Source organism: Galleria mellonella, unplaced genomic scaffold (genome assembly GCF_026898425.1).
Source record: "Galleria mellonella isolate WM207_F2 unplaced genomic scaffold, CSIRO_AGI_GalMel_v1 utg28, whole genome shotgun sequence".
Classification (NCBI taxonomy): domain Eukaryota; kingdom Metazoa; phylum Arthropoda; class Insecta; order Lepidoptera; family Pyralidae; genus Galleria; species Galleria mellonella.
Genome location: NW_026442064.1, coordinates 1726346 through 1748232, shown reverse-complemented (window position 1 = coordinate 1748232; position 21887 = coordinate 1726346). Strand labels below are relative to the sequence as shown.

Sequence of the window (21887 nt, the reverse complement as noted above, 5' to 3'; positions counted from 1 at the left end):
AATAAACACGTTTATTTAAGTCTAAATTAAATTTCACTTGCAAGATTTTAACTAAATAAACATTAACACTTATATATGCAAATGTGAAATAAATAAAAAGCTTGTAAAGTTACATCAATTTCTTAAACCGGGGGCCTCATTTGCCCCCCACGCCCACCCTCTATCGGGCATAGTCCGTCCCTGCTGCAGTCAGTGTGAAAATAATAAAGGACATAGCAAAAGTCAGATGTATTTACGTAGTATATCATTAATTGAACATACCATTATGTCTAATGCTGGATATATCCACTGTGGGTTTGCAGGAAGAGAAATCTTATCACAGTTACGTTCATCTTGGTATTTGGTATACTCGTATACTACCGTCTGTTGATAGTACGATATATGAACAAACGGTTGATACCGAGCTTTTAAAGTGCCTGGAATACGACCGACGGCTCCACATCCACTTTGTGCAAGGCGATCACTGCAATCCTATTTTCTTTAATCACCGCATTCCATATTGTTATTTGATAACGAACACGAAAAAATATGTGAAATGGCGCGAAATCGAAAGAGGTTTTTAAAATAATAAACGTGTTCCAAATTCAAAATAATTAAAAAGTTGCCAAAAGAGAAAAGTTTTTATGTAACTGTATTTATGGCCAGAGTATATTATATGAAATGGAATCGCCGTATGTGACCTGACGTAGAATGGGTTGCCCCTTCCTTCCCTGTGGGTGTCGAAAGAGGTGAATAAGGAGGGCGAAGGATGGGCAGCAGCGTCTCCCTTAAAAAAAGCCTAACTGCGGTTGCCAACCCGCCTGCCAAGCGTGACAACTACTGGCAAAACTCCCTTTATGGGGAAGGCTTATGTCTAGCAAAAACAATATAAATAATAATATGGAATGGAGAACGTATGACCTTCTACTGTCAACCAGAGGGAGACTTTGTACAAAAGTCGATTGCTTGGGTACCTCTGTCCTATTCGTGTTTCTACCGTGAAGCAGTTGTGTTTGCATGGCTGTGTTTCGGTTTAAAGGGTGGGATATGGCGTGAATTTACTGGGTACAGAGGAATAACACCTGTTCTCAGGAATGGCAACCCATGGCGGGTATCATGGGTGAAACAGTATACTCTGTTATGCCCGTGGTACTGCTCATGTCTATAGGCGACGGTTACCACTTTCCATCAGGTGGGCCGTCAGCTTGTTTGCCATTCTAAGTCGTATATAAAAAAAGATAAAACCGCTTTTTTACTTCATATGTGTAATATACATGTCGTCATCATCATAGCAGCCTCTAACTGTCCACTGCTGGACATAAGCCTCCCCCTTGGGAGATTTTGATAGTAGTTGCCACACTTGGCAGATTGGCTGATTGGCAACCGCAATTAGGCTTTTTTTAATAGATGATAATGGAATGGTAGCCCCGCCTGCGCTAACGGTATACGCTGACAGAGCAACAGTGAAGGATGATAAGTGAGAATGAAAAGGTGGGTCAGTTAGCCCATCGTGATGAATACACCTGGAATTCAGCACGATGGTTTCCTGGGGGGACCACAAGGAGGTCGACCTGACAGGATATATTGCTAGCAATGCCTTGCCCCCGCAATTAGCCTTGGGTAATGTTTAAAGAGGGACGCTGCTGCCCATCCCTCGCCCTCCCTTACGTCTCATACGACACCCACGAGATAGGGAAAAAGGGATTGTTGGCAATGGAATTTGACAGCCCCATTGCTACCAATATCAGGTCGACCTCCACATGGTTCCTCCTGGAAACCATCGTGAACAATTCTCGTTGAATTCGTCACGATGGGCTAACTGACCTGCTTCATCCTTACTTATCATCCTTCACTGGTGCCCCGCCGGTGTAAACCGATAGCGCGGGTAGAGCTCCCATTCCATTATCACCCATTAAAAGAAAAGACACCCACGGGATAGGAAGTGGTGGTTGTATACTGAAACCAAACGATTCTAAATATCTCTTTAATTTTCTATAACACACATTATTTTTACATTCTATCCACCTACCCCACGACGGAAATGTCGTGAAGATATTTATTGTTTACATTTATCTTCCCACGAATTAAACATGGGCCCACCTTTAAATATATACGTGCAACAGTTTCACAAGCGGACAGCTAAACGGTAGACAATTCTTATGCTCGCTTTGTTTTTGACTTCACGTCGCAATCGCTCGTAACTAGGGTTGCCACTTGTACTTTATTTCTTAACTAGCGACCCGCTCCGGCTTCGCACGACTTTAATACTGATACTAAACAGCGCTGCCAGCCCATTAGAAAACTCTAAATTTATCAGTGTTTCTCTACTATATTATGCATGTATTATACATATAAACCTTCCTCTTGATTCATTTCTATCTATTAAAAAAACCGCATCAAAATCCGTTTCGTAATTTTAAAGATCTAAGCATACATAGCGACGGACAGACGGGAAGCGAATTTGTTTTATACTATGTAGTGATGATATTTTCTATTATTCTTTATATATATATATATATATATATATATATATATATATATATATATATATATATATATATATATATATATTGAGTTGTGAATCTATTTATTTATTAACTGATAAAATATGACATAAAAGTCGGGCGCAATGGTAATGGTAATCTCTATCAGCCAATTTAAAAAAAATGCAGAGATACTTAAAAATGGTTTAGCATAAAAAAAAACTTTTATCTTAATAAATATATACAAGTAAACTAATATTTTTATATACTCATACAATATAATGTACAAGGGGGAAAGGGATTGTTAGTAATGGAGACTGAGAATCCCATTGCTAGCAATATACCCAACCAAGTCGATCTCGTCGCGGTTCCCCCTGGAAACTCATAGTTAATTCCTGATGAATTCGTCATGATGGGCTAACTGGTCTGTTTTCATTCTCATCTATCACCCTTCATTGGTGCTCCGCCAGCGTACCCCTTTAGCGCAGGCGGGGTTACATTATCATTTTCACCCATAAAAAAAATGTGCATGTAATATGGGTATAGCCTAGTGTTAATATAACACAAGTATTTGTTTTAAAAATCATAAAAAAAATAATAAAATATGCTTAAAAATAAATACATACTTTATTTACTTATTAACCATGTGGATGAGTGGCGGACCTTCACCGTGCCTTTTTCAAAGAAATTTCTTCCACGCTCAACCACACTTTGGAATCAACTTCCAGCAGCAGTATTTCCGAACCGATACGACAACATAACCTTCAAAAAAAGAGTATATTCCTTTTTAAAAGGCCTTCAGCACACCTGTAATGTCTCTGATGTTGCGGGTGATCACGGGTGGCGGTAGTCACTTACCATCAGGTGAGCCGCATGCTCGTTTACCCCCTGTGTTATGAAAAAAAAAAACAAATACTTTATTTAAATGCAATTTCCTTCATTAGATTGCTCAAACCGAAGTTGGCAACCCTAAACAAAACGGTCGCCAACTCTGTTCTAAATCAATACGACTTTATATTATGGTGGATTCACTTTAAGCATGTGACGTAAACGACCTTGCCTGACTATTTCATCATCAACGATGGTGACCTTGATGGTGAAAACATGAAGAAAACACCGCTACGTGTTGTGGGTCAGTCGGATATTAACATCGGTAATTAGTCAATTTGTAAGCTATTTACAGTGTAGTAAGGTAGTATTTTGTATTTTCACAGCTACAGAATCACTTGTTCACTACTGATTCGTAAGAGGTAAATATTTCAAATGCTTTATTAATGCTTCTAAAATCCAAAGCGTGTATTGGAATAATCTATCATTCACGCTTCAATCTTTACTAATATTATAAGGCTGTGGTCCCGATGTAGTTTCGTACTGAATTCTAGGTGTATTTTTTTTTGATGGGTGATAAAATAACTGTCCGACTTGACCCACTGAAACTGCGCACCTCTGTTGCATCTCTGTGCATCTTCTACCGAATTTATCATGGGAAGTGTTCTGAGGAATTGTTCGAATTGATACCTGCTGCTGATTTTCACCACCGTACAACCCGCCACAAACTAAAGTTTCATCCAAATCATCTGGACGAGTGGCGGTCTTCCACCGTACGTTTTTCAACTTTCTTCCACGCACAACCACACTTTGGAATCAAGTTCCAGCAGCAGTATTTCCGAACCGATACGACAACATAACCTTCAAGAAAAGAGTATATTCCTTTTTAAAAGGCCGGCAGCACACCTGCAATGCCGTTGGTGTTGTGGGTGATCATGGGCGGCGGTAGTCACTTACCATCAGGTGAGCCGCATGCTCATTTGCCCCCTGTGTTGTAAAAAAAAAATGGTAAATCCCAACCGCGCTATCTGTATACACTGGCTGGGCACCAGTGAAGGATGATAGGTGAGGATGTAGTAGGTCAGTTAGCCCATCGTGACGAATTCAACAAGAATTGTTCACGATAGTTTCCAAGGGGAACCACGTGGAGATCGACCAAATAGGGCATATTGCTAGCAATGGGGCTGTCAAACTCCATTGCAATCCCTTTCCCTCCTAGGTGTATTCATCACGATGGACTAACTGACCTGCCTGTTAGTTTTCATCTATCATCTCTCACTGGTGCCTCGCTAGCATGTATTTATAGCGCAGGCGGGGTTACCATTCCATTATCTACCATTAAAAAAAATTCGATGACTACAAAGTAACAATAAACAGTGAGGTACAAAGTCAACGGTACCCCTTCACCAAAATTATTATACTGCCCAGTTCCCATTCTTACAAACAAACTACAAAATATCTAATTGCTATTTTTAGTGACAACACATAATTATACAAAGCCGTGGAATTTCAGTGCCCACTACAGATGGGCAAAGCACCGGGTTTAAACCCGGTGCTTTGGTAAAAACCCAATAAACACCCATAAACTCCCATAATCACCCAAAAAAATAGGTTTTTACGTATTTTTTTGAAAATATGTAAGTAATACCAATAAATTATTTTTATAAATTGTATTGATCAATTCTACAATATTAAATAAAACGTTAACTAATAATATTTCAGGAAATTTTAAAAATCTATATATAATAAAATGAAAGTAATTAATTTTCAGTGTTTTCATGTTGCAGTTGATCAACATGTTGGCCTTTTGCTTCCCGTAGATACTTTAAAATTTCTTCATAACACCTCGTTCGCACACATGGCCGTATATATTTAAATTCTTGAGCTACTAACAGTCCGAAATACTCATTTCTTTTATCCTCTTCTCCATAAATTAAGCATTTAGAACAGTTTGTTTCTTCTTTCAGTAAATTTTCTTTTACTTTATCCTCGTTTTTTTCTTTGTTGCGACGACGCTGGGTAAATCATCTGGACACTGGGTCTCACTATCGCCAAATATATTTGGAGATCGGCTTCGGCTACGGCTTGGCAGACATTTTTTTCTTTCTACAATTTTAAATTAAATTTATTAGAATAAATGCTTCGAACACACGCGATCTAAGTACCTTTTGTGTTTATTATACCTTACCTACCTAGGTATAAAAAGAGTACTTACGTAGATTTTCTTTTATTAACTGTTTTATACGAAGATCTTGATCTCTCAAATTAGCATCCATTTTACTTCCAGTGATTATCAACTAAATTAATAATCCACAAAGTATTAAATAACGTTTTTATGAAATATTTAGCACAAAAACAATACCCTTTAAATATCGATCGTCAGTAACTGTGGCTGACTTACCTATATTCTAGCAAGCAGGACTGCCAGATGTGAAGGGGAAATCCCCAATAAATTGTTGCATGTGACTGATGATGTGAGCATGTTCGTTTCATAATAAAAATGTTGCCAGGTAACCAAAAAGTCGTATGTTTTTGTGCGAATTACGATCATAATCTTTACGATCGTACATTAAAAAATAGACAAATAATAGTATGAGTACGATTTAAATCGTATATCTGTCAACCCTGCTAGCAAGACAGCGACAAAATCACGTTGCATAACAATGTAGCCCAAGCTTATATCTTATGAAATATACGGAAGAGATACGGACTTAGAAAAAACAGAAATGTTGTTCTTTGTGGAAGTCATTGATGAAATTCTATGTATTTTAGCCCGCAAACTTTCTTCAAACAAAAACAACGCCATCTAGTATCGAGTTCTGTAATTATCTCTTTGTTTATGGATTTGAAGTAAGACCGCCACGCATGCAATACATTATGACTGGGGATTCCCCTATTCGTCGACGCTGAATATGAGGCGACGACAATCACTGTCAAACGTGTTCACTATTACTCTGACTCTGGTAACGTGACTTCCTGGTAACGTGTTAGGTAGGAAAAGCAGTAAAAAAGTGCATATTAAGGGAGCAGATTTGAAATAATATTTATACTTAACAAGAAATAATTAAAGGTAAGTGGATTTTTGAATGATACAATTATATCATGATCACTTAACAATTTTAACTTAAAATTAGATGTATTATTACAAGCTTTTATTTAGCTTGCGTTATGTAAATAAAAGTATGTAGGTATGTTCGTATGTTGATGCAATTATCCTCAATCCTCAACCGACTGGGATAAAATTTTCCATACACGTTTATTTTGGATGATAGTGCATAGTTAGCTGAGAGTCGTCATTGGATAATAATGGTGGATAGCCTAAGATGTGTACTAGATATTTATTTTTAACATAATATGCGTAAGTACCTAATCGAATTAAAGAAGTTGCTGAGAAAAATACAGAACAATACGATAATAAACTAGCGTCTGCGTTTAATCCTCCGAGGAGATGTAATTTTACAAAGGTTTTTTGTATTTATTTTATTATTTTTTTAATAAATTTATTGTAAATAACAAGAAATAATCATTGTAAAAAAATAGGCACTCTATTGTTGAATTTTCGTCAGACCAACTAATCATCGTTCATTTTTTTAGGTTCAATGGGGAGACCTAAAGATTTACGCATATGGGAGCACTACCGTACTTTACCACACAAGTCTGTTTCTTGCAAGCTTTGTAATAAGGTCTACAAATTCAGTAATGCTGCCAAAATGCTTCAACATCTTATCACTTGTCCAAAATCTCCAGAAACATTAAAAGACTCTATGAAACTTATAAAAGATAGCTCGTCCAAAACCAAAATGTCTGGACTGTCAGAGATAGAGACAAATGATTCTTTTATAAGCCCCTCGTCGTCTGCTAACACTACAATAAATGCTGAGTTTCAAGACACCGATGATCATATAAAAACAGAATTAGCGAGAGCTATATTTGTAACAGGGACGCCATTATCGATGGTGCAACATCCTTTATGGATACAATTTTTCGAAAAATTGCAACCAAAATTTAAAATACCTTCACGTAAAGCTTTAGCGACAAAATACTTAGATAAAATATATAGAGAAATGCGTTTTGAGTTAAATGAGGAACTAAATGCTTGTAGTTACTTACACCTTCAGTGCGATGGCTGGTCTAATTTAAGAAATGAAGGAATAATAAACTTTCTTATATCAAAACCTCAACCTGCATACGTTAAAAGTTTGAATACAGAAAGTAATCCTCACACTAGTGAATACCTTAGCCAAGAAGTTGAAAAAGTAACGAAAGTGTATGGAGCAAATAAGTTTCTTGTACTTATTGGCGATAACGCTAGAAATATACAAAAGGCATTCGAATTAACAAAACTCAAATATCCACATGTTGTTCCTCTCGGTTGCTGTGCACATATCCTTAACTTGTTGTGCCAAGATATTGTAAAGATACAAGAAGTAACTGTGTTTATTATGCAAGCCATAAATATAATAAAAACTGTTAAAAGGAGTCAACGATTAAGTTCCTTGTTGATAAAATCAAGGCAGGGTGAAGATTCTACACAAACACTAAAATTGCCTTGTGCTACAAGATGGGGAAGTCATGTTACTTCGTTAAAAAGTTTGAAAGCAAATAAGATAGCTTTGCAAATATTAACAGTTAGAGAAGATGTGGTAATTTCAAGAGATATTAAAGATTTAATTCTAAGTGATGATTTCTGGACGAAGACAGGGGAATGTATAAGTATTTTGGAACCAGTCACTGAAAGCATATTTTACTTAGAGAGCGACCAGAATCGTTTGCATCGCACATACATTACATTTAGAGATGTACAAGCTAAGATACGTTTTGCATTAAATGAGATTTCGACATTGAGCGAAGAAAGCAAACAGCAGATTCTAACATCAGTATCTTCAAGATGCAATATGGCAATGAGGCCAATACATTTTGCAGCATATATTCTAGACCCCAGGACTCTAGGAGTCGAACTTACTCAAGAGGAAGAACTTAAGGGTATGGAGTTTATCTACAATTTAAGCCAACACTTAAGTTTGTCAAATGTAATGGCAGATTTGGCGTGTTATAAAGCTAAAGAAAACTTTTGGGCCAGAGGATTTGTATGGAGCTCATTAGATAGCATTGAGCCCCTAATATGGTGGAAAGGTATTTGTGGTTCCACTGAGTTAAGCAAAGTAGCGATTCGTATTCTATCAGCTCCCTGTACTTCGGCAGCCACTGAGCGTTCCTTTAGTATCCAAGGCTACATACATAATAACAAAAGAAATCGACTTACAACTGAAAGAACTGAAAAAATTTCATTCATTTGTTATAACTGGAATCTTAAACATAAAGCTGAATGCGAGGACATTCAGTTTAATGAAGAAAATACCTTAGAAGCTTTCATTGAGCAAGTAAATGAACATAACAGTTTAGACGAAATAGAGCCTATCGAACCTATACAATTCATCGCTTGTAATAACTCTGAATCTGACAGTGATTGACTGTAGTTTTACATTTTACTTTCATCTCTTTCTTAATAAACTCAAAATCAAATTAAAAGTTTTTTATTCTGTAGGCTGCATAATAATATTGTCTATGTCCAGTATAGTGGACGTCTTGCGGCTGAGATGACGATGATGAAGTACAAAATCATAAACACCCAAAAATTTGGGTGTTTATGGGGTTTAAACCCAATAAACCCAAAACACCCGGTTTTTACCCACCAGACTTTAAACCCACCCAGGTGGATTGCCCATCTCTAGTGCCCACCGTTATGGCATCACCTCACATCTGTAGATGGCCAACTTAGATTCACCGATAATTATGCGCCGTGTACCATAGAGGTGGGCTAGTATGGATATGACATAGCTTGTTTTTTTTTTTTTACCCAAAAAAGAAAGGCATGATCTTAAGTCGACACGTTTATTTATTTTTTAAACTTATCATCCATATAAGCCATTGACTGTCCATTGCTGAACATAGGCTCCCCCCTGGAAGAGGTTGTTAATAGTTGCCACGCTTGGCGGACAGGTTGGCAACGGCATTTAGTCATTAGGGGACGCTGCTGCCTAACACTCGTCTATTAAGTTCCCTTAGTCGCCTCTTACGACACCCACGGGAAAAGAAGCGGTGATCCATTGAAAGTTGGGACCACATGGCAATTTTTTAAGTAACTAATTAACGCTTAATTATAATTGAAAAAAAAAAACTTAAAAAAGTTGGAGATTCTCAATTCAGTTGTATTTATTTTAAGTTTGTTATCATAACTCCGTCAGTTGGAAAATTTATTTTTTATCTGAAATAATTTTCTGACAATTTTGTCATGTAGAAATATTATAAAATCGGTTCATTAGTTGAATATTTAAACCAAAGTAACTGGTTTAGTGTCAATTGAAGTTGGATTTGTTTGTGAAACACAATCTTAAATTACTTATTTGTGAGGAAACGTCTTCGGTAGCGGTCCGGTCTTTAGAATATTTTAAACTATGGTTGAAACTTTGTACACATTTTTACACACACATTTTTAATTTTTTTATTGGTAAAATAAATCAAGGTGATCATAATTCATATGCAAAATTAAAGGAAAAATGGTTAAAAAAATAAATTTGACAGCTATCTTTTTTTTTCAGCAATGGACATTAAAAAGGTATCCAGATACGAGCGACTTAAATTAAATTAAGATGGAAATTTACACCATTTATGCAAAGAAGGGTTAAATTCTTAAAATTTCGTGAGGCCGTGGCATGTTATCGTAGACTGTCTGTACACGAGTGTGCACATAGATACCGCATCCACGTAATCATTAATATTCTAAGCTCCACCGTCGCCATTCAATCCTATATTTAAATGTTCAATTACATAACTCCACCAAACTGAGACATAATGCTTTAATAAAAGTAAGAATCGAGCGCTGACACTGTGAATTTGTGTAGAAATTGATGTACAAGTATATACACGATTCGATTCATCTTGGTACAGTCAGCTCCATATAAAGGTGTTTTATTTTTATTTTTAATGGGTGATAATGAAATGGTAACACCATCCGCGCTATTGGTATACACCGGCGAGACACTAGTGAAGGAGGAAAGGTGAAGCGGGTCAGTTAGCCCATCGTGACGAATTCAACAAGAATTGTTCACGATGGTTTCCAGGGGGAACCGCGTGGAGCTCGTCCTAACATGACATATCGCTAGTAATGGGGCTGTCAAACTCCATTGCTAACAATTCCTTCCCCCCCCCCCCCAACTGTATTACTTTAGGTGTATGATATATGAGATTCGATAGAGATTCTGATTGGCTAGTCCACCGCGTGATATATTTACGGCGCTGACTGTACGGTCGATTGATTAGTGAGTTTCCTAACTTGTTGATTATACAACGTGTAAGATTTATCGATTGTTTATCTATAAATGTTCTGTCCACGTGACAGACATTTGATAAGTGCCTGGGTATGCAATCATTGTATAAAGGTCACAGCAGTACGGTGAATATGTAAAAGAAGTTGCAAAGGTCATAGCAGTACGGTAAAACATGTAACAATATGTAAAACAAGTTGCAACAAAATTAAGAATTTCTGTTATATTTAAATAGATCAAATCAAATCAAATCAAATCATTTATTGCACGAATATGGGTCCATACATTAGTTGAAAAAAATAATTACATGTCCATTATTCCATATTCTACCATATCGGCATGTACAATCTAAAATTATAGTAATAATAACTTATAATAATAAAAATAATGTCAATAATAATAATAAAATGTAAAAAATGTCAATAAAAATAATTAAATTGCATGTCTAATATTTATCACTGTAGTAGTCATGCAACGTATAGTAACATTTGGCTGTCAAATATTCTTTTGCTTTTTTCTTAAATACATTTAAACTGTTTATTTCCTTAAATGCTTTCGGGAATTTATTATATATTTTAGAGACCATACCGAAAAAACTTTTATCAAATAATGCTGTGACGTGAGGCTGAACGCGAATTTTATCGGTATTACGGTCACTTTTTAACTTTTCAAATAAAAGTTTATTCTTTTTCACAAACAACATTGTTTCAAGAATATAAAGGCTTGGAAAAGTCAGGATATTCAGTCTTTTGAATGAAGTCGTACATGTATCAGTTCTTTTCAAATTGCACATAGATCTAATACACCTTTTCTGAGTCTTGAAGACTATATCTCTATATGTCGAATTGCCCCAAAATATGACACCATACCTTAGTAAGGATTCAACATATGCATGATATGCAGTCAATACCGCTGTCTGATTAACAATCTTAGACAACATGCGTAATGCGTATGAAAATTGGTTTATTTTGCTATTAATATTTTCTATATGATGTTTCCATGTCAGGTTATTATCAATCGTTAATCCCAAAAATTTCGTAATTTTCACTTCATTTATTTTTTTTCCATTAAAATCGATATTAAAAGATGTCAAATTATTTTGACGATTACTAAAATTCATAAAATGTGTTTTATCTAAGTTTATCTTTAAATTATTTTCCTTTAGCCAGTCTATTAATATTTTTATTGTATTGTTAATATTTATTTCAAGTTCATTCGAATTCTCATCACTACATATTACGGTACTATCATCTGCAAATAATATCATAGGGTTAGTAGTTATATTTGGGATATCATTTATATATATCAGAAACAATAATGGGCCCAAAATACTTCCTTGTGGTACGCCATATTTTACTTCTTTGAAGTCTGATATAAAATTAATTTCAACTTTTGATTTTGGACATATTCTGTTGATTTGCGTTGCTTGCGTTCTACCACTTAGGTATGACTTAATGAAATCTAATGAAATCCCTCTGATACCATATGTGTGTAATTTCTCAATTAAGGTCGCATGATCTACATGGTCAAATGCTTTTGAGAGGTCCATATATAAAGCACAGACGGGTTTCCTATTATCAACGTGGTCTACAATTTTTTTCAAAAATTTATATATAGCCAAATTTATATTTTTATTCTTTCTAAATCCAACTTGTTCCTCTACCAATAAATTATATTTTTCTAGAAAATTATAAAGAGCTTTATAAATTACCTTTTCAATTATTTTAGAAAATATAGGTATAAGTGCTACTGGCCTATACGATGACATACATTCGCGATCTGCTTTTTTATATAGAGGTTTTATAATACTTATTTTTAATTTATCGGGAAAAATTCCATTTTCAATACATAAGTTTATAATATAGCTCAAAATTGGTGCTATCTGAGTAGCTACTTCTTTTACAATTTTTGTTGTAATATCATCGTAACCAGTGCTATTAGTGTCTTTTAAAGATCTTATTATTGTCAAAATTTCATCTGGATTTGTAGGTCTTATGAATAAGGAACTTACATTATTCGATGTCATATTTCTTGCTTTGAAATTATCATGCGGTTTAACTTGCTCAATAAAAAAATTATTAAATAATTCCGCTATTCTATTAGGATCAGTTATTTTTTTGTGATCGTTGTTAATTTGTGTTATATAATTCTTAGTTTTATTTTTATATTCATTAATTATTGTCCAGGTGGCCTTCGTTTTGTTTTTAGATGTCTTAATAAAGTAATTGTTTTGTGCTTTTTTTGTTAATTTCATTATATTTTTTAGTCTACTTGAATAGGTTTTGAAGCACTTTTTATTGAGAAGATTTGGATCTTTTCTGTATTTCCAAAGCAGTTTTCTTTTCTGTCTAGAGCATTTTATAATACCCTTTGTAATCCATTTAGGTCGTTGATAAGAACGCATTCTGATTCTCATCAATGGGAAACACATGTCATAAAATAACTTAAATTCATCAAAAAAACTATTAAATGCAGTATTTGGATTGTTAGTATTATATACGTCTTTGAAATGGATGGCCATTAGACAATGCTTAAATTTTTCTATATTTTCTTTACTATAATCACGCTTCATTATAAACCAATATGGGTTACCAAACTTCTCTGAGACCGGACACATCAATAATTGCGCTGTGTGGTCTGAGAGAGCCAATTCAAGTATTCGAGTTTTACAGTCTTTCATATTATGTCCAAAATTATCAATACATGTACCACTACATAGACGCGTTGGATCGTTGATTGCTAACTTTAAGTTGAATCCTTGTAATAACTGTTTAAATTCGAAAGAATATTTATCGGCTTTCAACATGTCAATATTAAAGTCTCCACATAACACTATCTTTCTTTTTTTGAAGCAATACATGCTTAATAAATTGTTTAAAGTTTCAAAGAAAGTTTCATAAGATTCCTGGGTCACTTTTGGAGGTCTGTAAATGCATATAATTAAAATATTATAATCTGTCAATTCCATCCCTGTACATTCGATAATATTACTGATACTTAAGCTCTCTATTTCATTCATAACCTTGTATCTGTGATTCTTACGTACCAAGATACACGATCCGCCATGTCTGTTACCTCTAGAATAGTGAGTGACTAATGTATAATTGGGTATTTTTAATAGGCTTGTATCACTTTTCATCATATTGTGTTCAGTTATACAAATTACGTCAATTGCTTCATTTTTGTTCTCTAAATTATGTAACTCTACAGATAGACAATCTGACTTTCCCAATAAGCCATTTATATTTTGATGTAATATGTTAATATGATTAGGTGCGAAAATTATTGTTTGTAGTAGTATAATTGTTATTCTGATTGGCGTCCATATTAATACGAGAATATTCTTTAACCTCACAGGCATTGAAATGGTTCGCTTCGGTTTGTGTATACTTATCACTAGTTGTTGATTGTTTATTTAATAATTTAAGTCGGTAATTAATTAAATTTGTTTTGTATTCGATTTGTAAAATATCTTTTAATAAAGTCCTACTCACAAATAATGAAATGCTTGCCCTGTAAAGCCGTTGTCGAGAATAGTTCATGTCAATATACGTTACATTTTCATATTTACCACATATAAATTTCTATTCATTATTAAGTTTTTTCTCATTTAGAACGTGATTAAAAGGTACTTCAGAGATTAATACATTAGTATTAGATACAGTTTCTAGCCAAATATTTATACGTAATCGAAATTCATACGGGTTCACATCATTCGTACCTCCTAAGACAATAACAAAGTCATTACGATTTAATTTTTTGATCAAGTTTGTCTCTGTATCAAGAACATTTTTAATTTTAGCCCCTGGTTTCCAAAAACAGGACACACTATAGTTGGAACCCAATAGTTTTTGAAGATGACTCTGCAAGTACCTTCCTTGCTGGTCTGCTATTATGATAACGTGGCGCTTCTTCAAATCTTCTCGCTCATTAACTATATTGCTGCCAGAGCCAGCGATGACAAAGTCCAAAGCGGCGGTTATCGGAGGACATGTATTATTTATACTGGAATTTGGTTTATTGGTTTCGTCAGTTAAGTCGATATCGATTTGTGATTTTCGCGTTTCATGTTTTACTGGACTCTGTTTCTGATCGATAAACGGTGTGTCTGTAAGCGTCTTTCGTTGGTTTGGAGTGGATAAACTTGAAGTCCTTACACGTTTATGTTTTCGTTTCCTCAGTGGTGTCAAATATTTAGTGTTGGATACCTGTTTTCCAGAACTTAAGTTATCGTTGCTATAGAAACCTACCCTCTTGTACATTTCAATAATTTTCTGACACTTTTCCAGCTCAGATTGAAGATGTCTATTTTCACTGTTTAAATTTTCTATTTCTAGGTTAGCGCTGCTTAAGTCCATTCTAAGTTTATAATTTTTTTCCTGTATCTCAGCCATTGTCAGCGAGTCATTAAATGATGTATTTGGTAAACTCACAGCCGTTGTTTCAAATAATGAAGATTCATTACTGGAAATATCATTTAATGAATTTTGTTTAAATTGTTTTCTAACGGTTACATTTTCATTTTCCATTCTTAAGTGTTTTTATTATTAGCACAATATAAAATATTCCCTACTGAAACTCAAGATAAATAGCAGAGAGGTAGTGTATATCAACGCAGAGAAAAAGTGTGCATTTATGATGCAAACAGTTTATTCTGTATTTATAGTCACTCTTAATAAATTATTGGTCTCATTAATCACCATACATTGTTCTTAGCCCTTTACCAAATTAGGACTGCGTAATTATCTTGTATAAATAATATTCATTCTTCCCTTAACCCTTTCAGAATTAAGATGTCGCTGAATATAACAAGTTGAATTTTGTTACGAGTATACAAAGTCCAAAGTCCAACTTTGAGTTTTTTAAACAAAATTTGTAGGTAGTCTGTTAACTTTATAAATTTAAAAATAACCACTATTCTACATGAAAAATATTTAAAATGTATATAGATTTGTGTTCGTCACTATTAAAAGAATGTACTCATATAAACAAAATTTACAAGAATTAGTTATTTCCTCACAGTTTCTGCACAAATATAAAACGTAAAATTTTCATTGAATTATCAACATTAACTTTCAACCAACACTATCACGTGATACTTATACTATTATTTATCTATTTTTAATAAATTTAGTTCTAAATGTTTTCTTTATGAATATTAAAAAAATATTTTTCCTAGAGACAATGTGTAATGTACCGCGCCACCGAGCGAAACTAGGCGTTATCTACTACTAGATAGATAGATACTCTTTATTGTTTCCTCCATAAGATTGCAATAGTAAATTTAATATTAATATAAATAATTACAAGAAAATATTACACTAAGAAAACAATGGGCGACCTTATCGCTCAGAGCGATCTCTTGCAGGCAACCTTTGGATGGTGAGGAGTAATTATAAACAGTTTGATAGGAGGCACGAAAGTCTGTTCGTTTTTTAAATACATAAAATCTGACTACGGTTGCCAATCCACCTACCAAGCGTGGCAACCCTCCCCCCCCCCGCCCTTCACCCGTCCAAGGAATGTTCAGCAGTGGACAGTTAAAGGCTGATATGATGATGACGATGATTATATACGTATATTAGTACATATACGTATATTTTGCATGATATATATATATATATATATATATATATATATATATATATATATATATATATATATATAACTGACTTGGCTCTCTTTGAATGAGTCATCTGGCATTGCTATCTCATTCTATCTCACGGATTCGCTAACGATGTCGATTCCATCGACGAATTCGCTTCTCACTTGTCTAGAGGCCCTACTCTTTTATCTCACTTGTCATGTCTCACTGGTGCCCCGCCAGCATATACCGTTAGCGCAGACGGTTTTTTTTTAATGGGTGATAATGGAATGGTAACCCCACCCGCGCCATTGGTATACACCGGCGGGGCACCAGTGAGGGATGATAGGTGAGGATGAAGCAAGTTAGCCCATCGTGACGAATTCAACAAGAATTGTTCATGATCGTTTCCAGAGGGAACGAATCGACCTGATAGAGCATATTGCTAGCAATGTCGAGCTCCATTGCTAACAATCCCTTCCCCCCCGCGCTGACGGGGTTACCATACCATTATCATGCATTATACAATACGATAACCCGTATAGACTTGACAATTGTTATTGATATGTGTTATCAATTCAACAGCTCTGTAATCGTGGTGGCGGTCGTTTGGACACATTTGTCACTCGTTCTGCGAGGAGTACACAATGCCGTGCCTCAAGATTTTAACTAATATCCCAAAGAGCAGGATACCTGCCGATTTTGTCGACAAAATCCTACCACTGCTGTCGAGGGTGGTGAACAAGCCTGTCGATGTGAGTACCACAGTATTGCTGAGCATTTACTCGTTTTGAACGTTTTAAATTGCTGTTTCTGTTGTATTTATATTTACCAGAGAGAGACTTTGTACAAAAATCGATTGCTTGAGCACCTTTGTCCCATTCGTGTTTCTACCGTGAAGCAGTTGTGTTTGCATGGCTGTGTTTCGGTTTGAAGGGTGGGATATAGCGTGAATTTACAAGGTACAGAGGAATAACATCAAGAACGCATGGGTGCTATCGTAGACGAAACAGTATACTCTGTTATGTCTATGGTACTATAATGGTAATATGGTCCTGGTTGCAGTATGTAATTTAAATGAAAATTTTCGAAGATATTACAGATTTAAAATTCGATTGCGGCGGTACCGGCCGGGGGGCTGGCGGCGTTATTTATGAGTAGTGTCAGCATTGCACCCATGCGAAGCCGGGACGGGTCGCTAGTATTTTTTTTATTCAACTTATAATGGCAAACTAGCTGACGGTCAACCTGATGGCAACCGGTAACCGTCGCCTATAGACATGAGCAGTAGCATGGACATAACAGAGTATACTGTTTCACCCATGATACCCCCCATGCGTTGCCATTCCCGAGGACTCAGGTGTTATTCCTCTGTACCCTGTAAATTTCAACCTGTGATTGGAAATTTTAAAACATTCTAAATTTAAATTCTTTGTTCCACATTCGGTTTCTATTTTCAAGTACTTCTTAATACGTTATTTTAGTGGACAGCTGTATAAATGAAATAAACAAATATACGAATATATTTTCTTTGTCGGAATACCTAAAGATTGTGCGTCACAAAAATTTTTCGAATTCAATTATGATAGAACCAATTATTTGGGTTAAAAAGTTAAGCAATAATAAGCTAATTTTAGCAATTTAAATCTTGTCTATATTAAATTCGTGATTATTGTAACCATTGTTTCTTCTTTGTGAAGCAAAATACTGCTTATTGCGAACAATTCTGTATTCTAAATTTAAATATTTTCAATACGATTTTTTTTTTTAGTACGTTTGTTCCGTTGTGGAACAGGCTAAGGTCGGAGACCATGCTGCCTAGTCTTTAGTCAATACGATGTTTGTGTTTTGTCAAAATGACTAATTTACTGTATTTTTTTTTCTTGCGAAATGCCAAAGCCATTGATTACGGAATAGAATAGAGTGTTGCTCGTTGTGTTTACGGCATTGCTAATGCGTAAGAGAGGGATAGACATATAAAAGCGGATCTGCCTTTTGACTAGTCCGTAGAAATCAAATTCATCAAGATATGTCACTTGGTTTTATTGGCCGTATAACCCTGCCAAATTCAGATACAACTTGCTTGCATACTTTCTACATAAACTGTGTCGAATATATAATCTAGTAATGTAAAATTTGGTATTGATAAACAATTGACATATCAGTTTGAGCAAAAATTTTACATAAACATTTTCTATACACTAGCCTGCTATGAACTAAGAAAAATAGCAACTGATGGTGTATCTTTCGTTCTCTTTTTACTAATTATATTTGCATAAGAAGAAAGGAGGCAATCATATGATTTACAGTTTTTATTTTATCACTCCTTCTATGTAATTCCTTGTTCTTAGGGAAAGCCAAAAATAAAAGAAAGCCATGTTTTTTTTATGGGTGAAAATGGAATGGTAACGCCGCCTGCGCTAACGGGATACGCTGGCGGGGCACCAGTGAAGGGTGATAGATGAAAATGAAAACAGGCCAGTTAGCCCAACATGATGAATTAACCATGATAGTTTCCAGGGGGTACCGCGCGGAGACCGACCTGGCTGGGTATATTGTTAGCAATGGGATTCTTAGTCTTTATTACTAACAATCCCTTTCCCCCCAAGAAAGCCATGTTAAAGCGGCTAGTTTGAATCTGCAAATTGTACGTATCGAGCGCCTTTAAAACAAATTGTAAAGTAAACAAAATCCGCTAGAATTTTATAACCTTGGACGTCTTTGTAGCGACTTGGCAAATAAAAATAGTACATATAATCTTATGGTTACATAATGTACATATAATAGATAAGATATTCGCTTACGTTAAACGTGTTTTGTTTGGGTTTTAATATTGTCATTGCTATTTATCAAATTTAGCTATTGTAGTGAACATATTTGAAGATATAGCTCTTTTTTAAGATGATAGTTTGAAGAGTGGGATATGGCGTGAATTTACTGGGTACAGAGGAATAACACCTGAGTCCTCAGGAATGGTAACGCATGGGGGGTATCATGGGCGAAACAGTATACTCTGTTATGTCCAAGGTACTGCTCATGTCAATAGGTGACGATTACCACTTTCCATCAGGTGGGCCGTCAGATTATATATGTACTCGTAATTTACTATATTATATCACGAACACTCAGGGTATGGAATGAGCTCCCTGCCAAGGTTTTCCCAAGAGACTACAGCATGGGGTTCTTCAAAAGGGGGGTAAAGAGGTTTCTTCAGGGTCGGCAATGCGCGTGTAATGCCTCTGGTATTGCAGGCGTCTATAGGCTACGGTAACTGCTTACCATCAGTTGGGCTTGTTTGCCACCTCAATGGTATAAAAAACAAATACATAATGAAACCTACTGCAGGCACCGGTCTCTCACAAAATTGTTCACACATATTTAATTGTACCTCAAATAGTTTTTACTACCTTTTGTGAGTGAGAAAATAAACCATTAATTCATAAATTTGTATGATATTTGAAAAAAATATTGCAGAAATTCCTGTGTGTCATATCGGGAGATTGCCAAGTAACGTTCGGAGGCGAATCTACATCGCCTGGCGCAGTCGCCACCCTGGAGTCCATCGGAAACCTCGGACCTGTTGAAAACAAACTCATCGTGAAGGAAGTCTCCGCGTTTGTCGAAAGGGAATTAGGAATTTCACCAAATAGGTCAGTGTTGTAGAAATTTCATTACTTTTACCCGACTTCAAAAAAGGAGGTTCTTTTTATACAAATTAGAATGGCAAACAAGCTAACGGTCTACCTGATGGAAAGTGGTAACCGTCACCTATTGACATGAGCAGTACCATGGACATAACAGAGTATACTGTTTCGCCCATGATACCCCCCATGCATTGCCATTCCTGAGGACTCAGGTGTTATTCCTCTGTACCTTGTAGTAATCTTTTGGACGAAATAATAAAGAGTATCTATCTATCTAACTAGTGGCCCGTCCCGGCTTTGCACGGGTGGACACTTTTGCAACATTTTAAAAAGTGGTTATTGTGACATAACGATAACAGTTGGACATATAGTATTGCAAAGTTTTTTTGTAGTTATCGATATTTTCTTTAATATTGTAGAACATACCTTTGTTCTATCACCAATAGTTTCCGCAGCGCACACAACGAAAGATATTTTATAGCATTTTTTTACACCTTGAGTTACGTTACTAAAGTTTTAGTAAGGATCCCTAACCTTTTCTAGCAATAAATATAGCCTATGTTACTCAGGGTGAATGTAGCTTTCTAATGGTGAAAGAATTTTTGAAATCGGCAAATTAGTTTTTGAGTTTATTCATTACAAACATACATACACACGAAAATACAAATCTTTCCTCTTCATAATATTAGTGTAGATGTAGATAAATGAAACTTATACAAATAATAAATATATATATATATGAATTAATTTCTATTTTTCAGGTTCTTCTTATCCTTCTACGATCTCAAAGGTTACAACGTAGGAAAAGGTGGTGTTACGATTGAATAAAAAAAATGTTGCTTTATCAATATCATTTATTGCGTTATAAACAAGAATATAAGGAAATATGAAAATAAAACGAACAGATTCTCGTCTAATAAATGGTCTTGTATTGTTGGATTCCGTAATAGTTTTTTTATTAATTTGTACTCGAGAAGGACAATAGTTTTATATGCCTAATAAATAATCATTAACTGTTTTTTTTGATGGGTGAAAATGGTATGGTAACCCCGCCTGCGCTAACGGGATACGCTGGCGGAGCACCAGTGAAGGGTGATAGATGAGAATGAAAACAGACCAGTCAGCCCATCATGATGAATTCATCAGGAATTAACCATGATAGTTTCCGCGAAGAGGTCGACCTGGTTGGGTATATTGCTAGCAATGGGATTCTCAGTCTCCATTACGAACAATCCCTTTCCCTCCAATCATTAACTGTTATCCATTCATGCCCTGAGTGGAGTTTGCATCAAAAGCATTCTCTACACAATGAAACTGTTTAAAGTGTCTGTTAAAAATAATCATTAACACTAAAACAATCATCCATTCTATGTAACACATATCTTGTGTCAAATTCTGAATCATGCAATGACAAACTATTATTGTAAAATAAAAATATATTTCACTATTTTTAATATTTTTATTTATTTATTGCATTCACAGAATGCAATGTTTTTATACAGGTATAAATCCAGTTCCTTACACGATGCCATGTTGGGTGTGGCGACGTCTTAAATTGTTTGTCATTTGTAAATTCTAAATCTTTAATTATTTATTTATTTTATTATACGTTTTATAACATCAAGTTATTACATAAACAAACATACACATTAACTGAAGTTACACAAATAAGAGCGTAAGTTGATATAACATAGCAAAGTATTTGTTGTAAGATCACATCACTAGTGTATATGGGACATCACTAGAGGTGGACACTGATTGGTTGATTAATAGTTAATTAAATAAACCATCTATTATTAAAAGACTATAAAAATATAACTATATTATTTTTTTATTATTATTTATTATTTATATATAGGGCGTTGTGCCAGTACATACCACGGTTGCTATGCGAAATGGCAAATGCAGTTAAATTTTGGTGATAATTTAAGAAGGATGTTGCTCCCTTAATCGCCTCTTACGACGCCCACGAAAAAGGAAGGGTTGGTCCATTCTATGCCGGGACCACACGGTATATGTTACATTACTTACAGTCTATATAAAT

At 35.1% G+C, this 21887-nt stretch overlaps 3 protein-coding genes and 1 long non-coding RNA gene across 4 annotated transcripts; 2 read left to right on the top strand and 2 right to left on the bottom strand.

The window, feature by feature from the left end:
* Positions 1–4945: 4945 nt before the first annotated feature.
* On the bottom strand, positions 4946–5635 carry LOC128200807 (uncharacterized). The gene is made up of 2 exons (XR_008252892.1): positions 5506–5635; positions 4946–5396 (listed from the first exon to the last, which is right to left on the bottom strand). It is a non-coding gene; the product is annotated as an uncharacterized LOC128200807 (long non-coding RNA).
* Positions 5316–9020, top strand: LOC128200805 (uncharacterized). Its single transcript, XM_052895429.1, has 2 exons — positions 5316–6360; positions 6885–9020. Exon 2 carries the CDS (start codon positions 6890–6892, stop codon positions 8759–8761), a length of 1872 nt encoding a protein of 623 aa, XP_052751389.1. The 5' UTR covers positions 5316–6360; positions 6885–6889; the 3' UTR covers positions 8762–9020.
* Positions 9021–11002: 1982 nt separating this feature from the next.
* Positions 11003–14174, bottom strand: LOC128200806 (uncharacterized). Its single transcript, XM_052895432.1, has 2 exons — positions 12627–14174; positions 11003–11866 (listed from the first exon to the last, which is right to left on the bottom strand). Exons 1-2 carry the CDS (start codon positions 13974–13976, stop codon positions 11852–11854), a joined length of 1365 nt encoding a protein of 454 aa, XP_052751392.1. The 5' UTR covers positions 13977–14174; the 3' UTR covers positions 11003–11851.
* Positions 14175–16794: 2620 nt separating this feature from the next.
* LOC113520665 (macrophage migration inhibitory factor homolog) lies at positions 16795–21292 on the top strand. The gene is made up of 3 exons (XM_026906065.3): positions 16795–16954; positions 19674–19849; positions 20605–21292. Exons 1-3 carry the CDS (start codon positions 16847–16849, stop codon positions 20669–20671), a joined length of 351 nt encoding a protein of 116 aa, XP_026761866.1. The 5' UTR covers positions 16795–16846; the 3' UTR covers positions 20672–21292.
* Positions 21293–21887: the final 595 nt, after the last annotated feature.

Excerpts from the sequence above, each read along its gene's own strand:
- LOC128200806 (XM_052895432.1), bottom strand. The coding sequence starts at position 13,976 with ATGCCTGTGAGGTTAAAGAATATTCTCGTATTAATATGGACGCCAATC.
- LOC128200805 (XM_052895429.1), top strand. The coding sequence starts at position 6,890 with ATGGGGAGACCTAAAGATTTACGCATATGGGAGCACTACCGTACTTTA.
- LOC113520665 (XM_026906065.3), top strand. The coding sequence starts at position 16,847 with ATGCCGTGCCTCAAGATTTTAACTAATATCCCAAAGAGCAGGATACCT. Across the intron at positions 16,955-19,673 it reads TGGTGAACAAGCCTGTCGAT|AAATTCCTGTGTGTCATATC; the intron begins GTGAGTACCACA and ends AAAATATTGCAG. Across the intron at positions 19,850-20,604 it reads TTAGGAATTTCACCAAATAG|GTTCTTCTTATCCTTCTACG; the intron begins GTCAGTGTTGTA and ends TCTATTTTTCAG.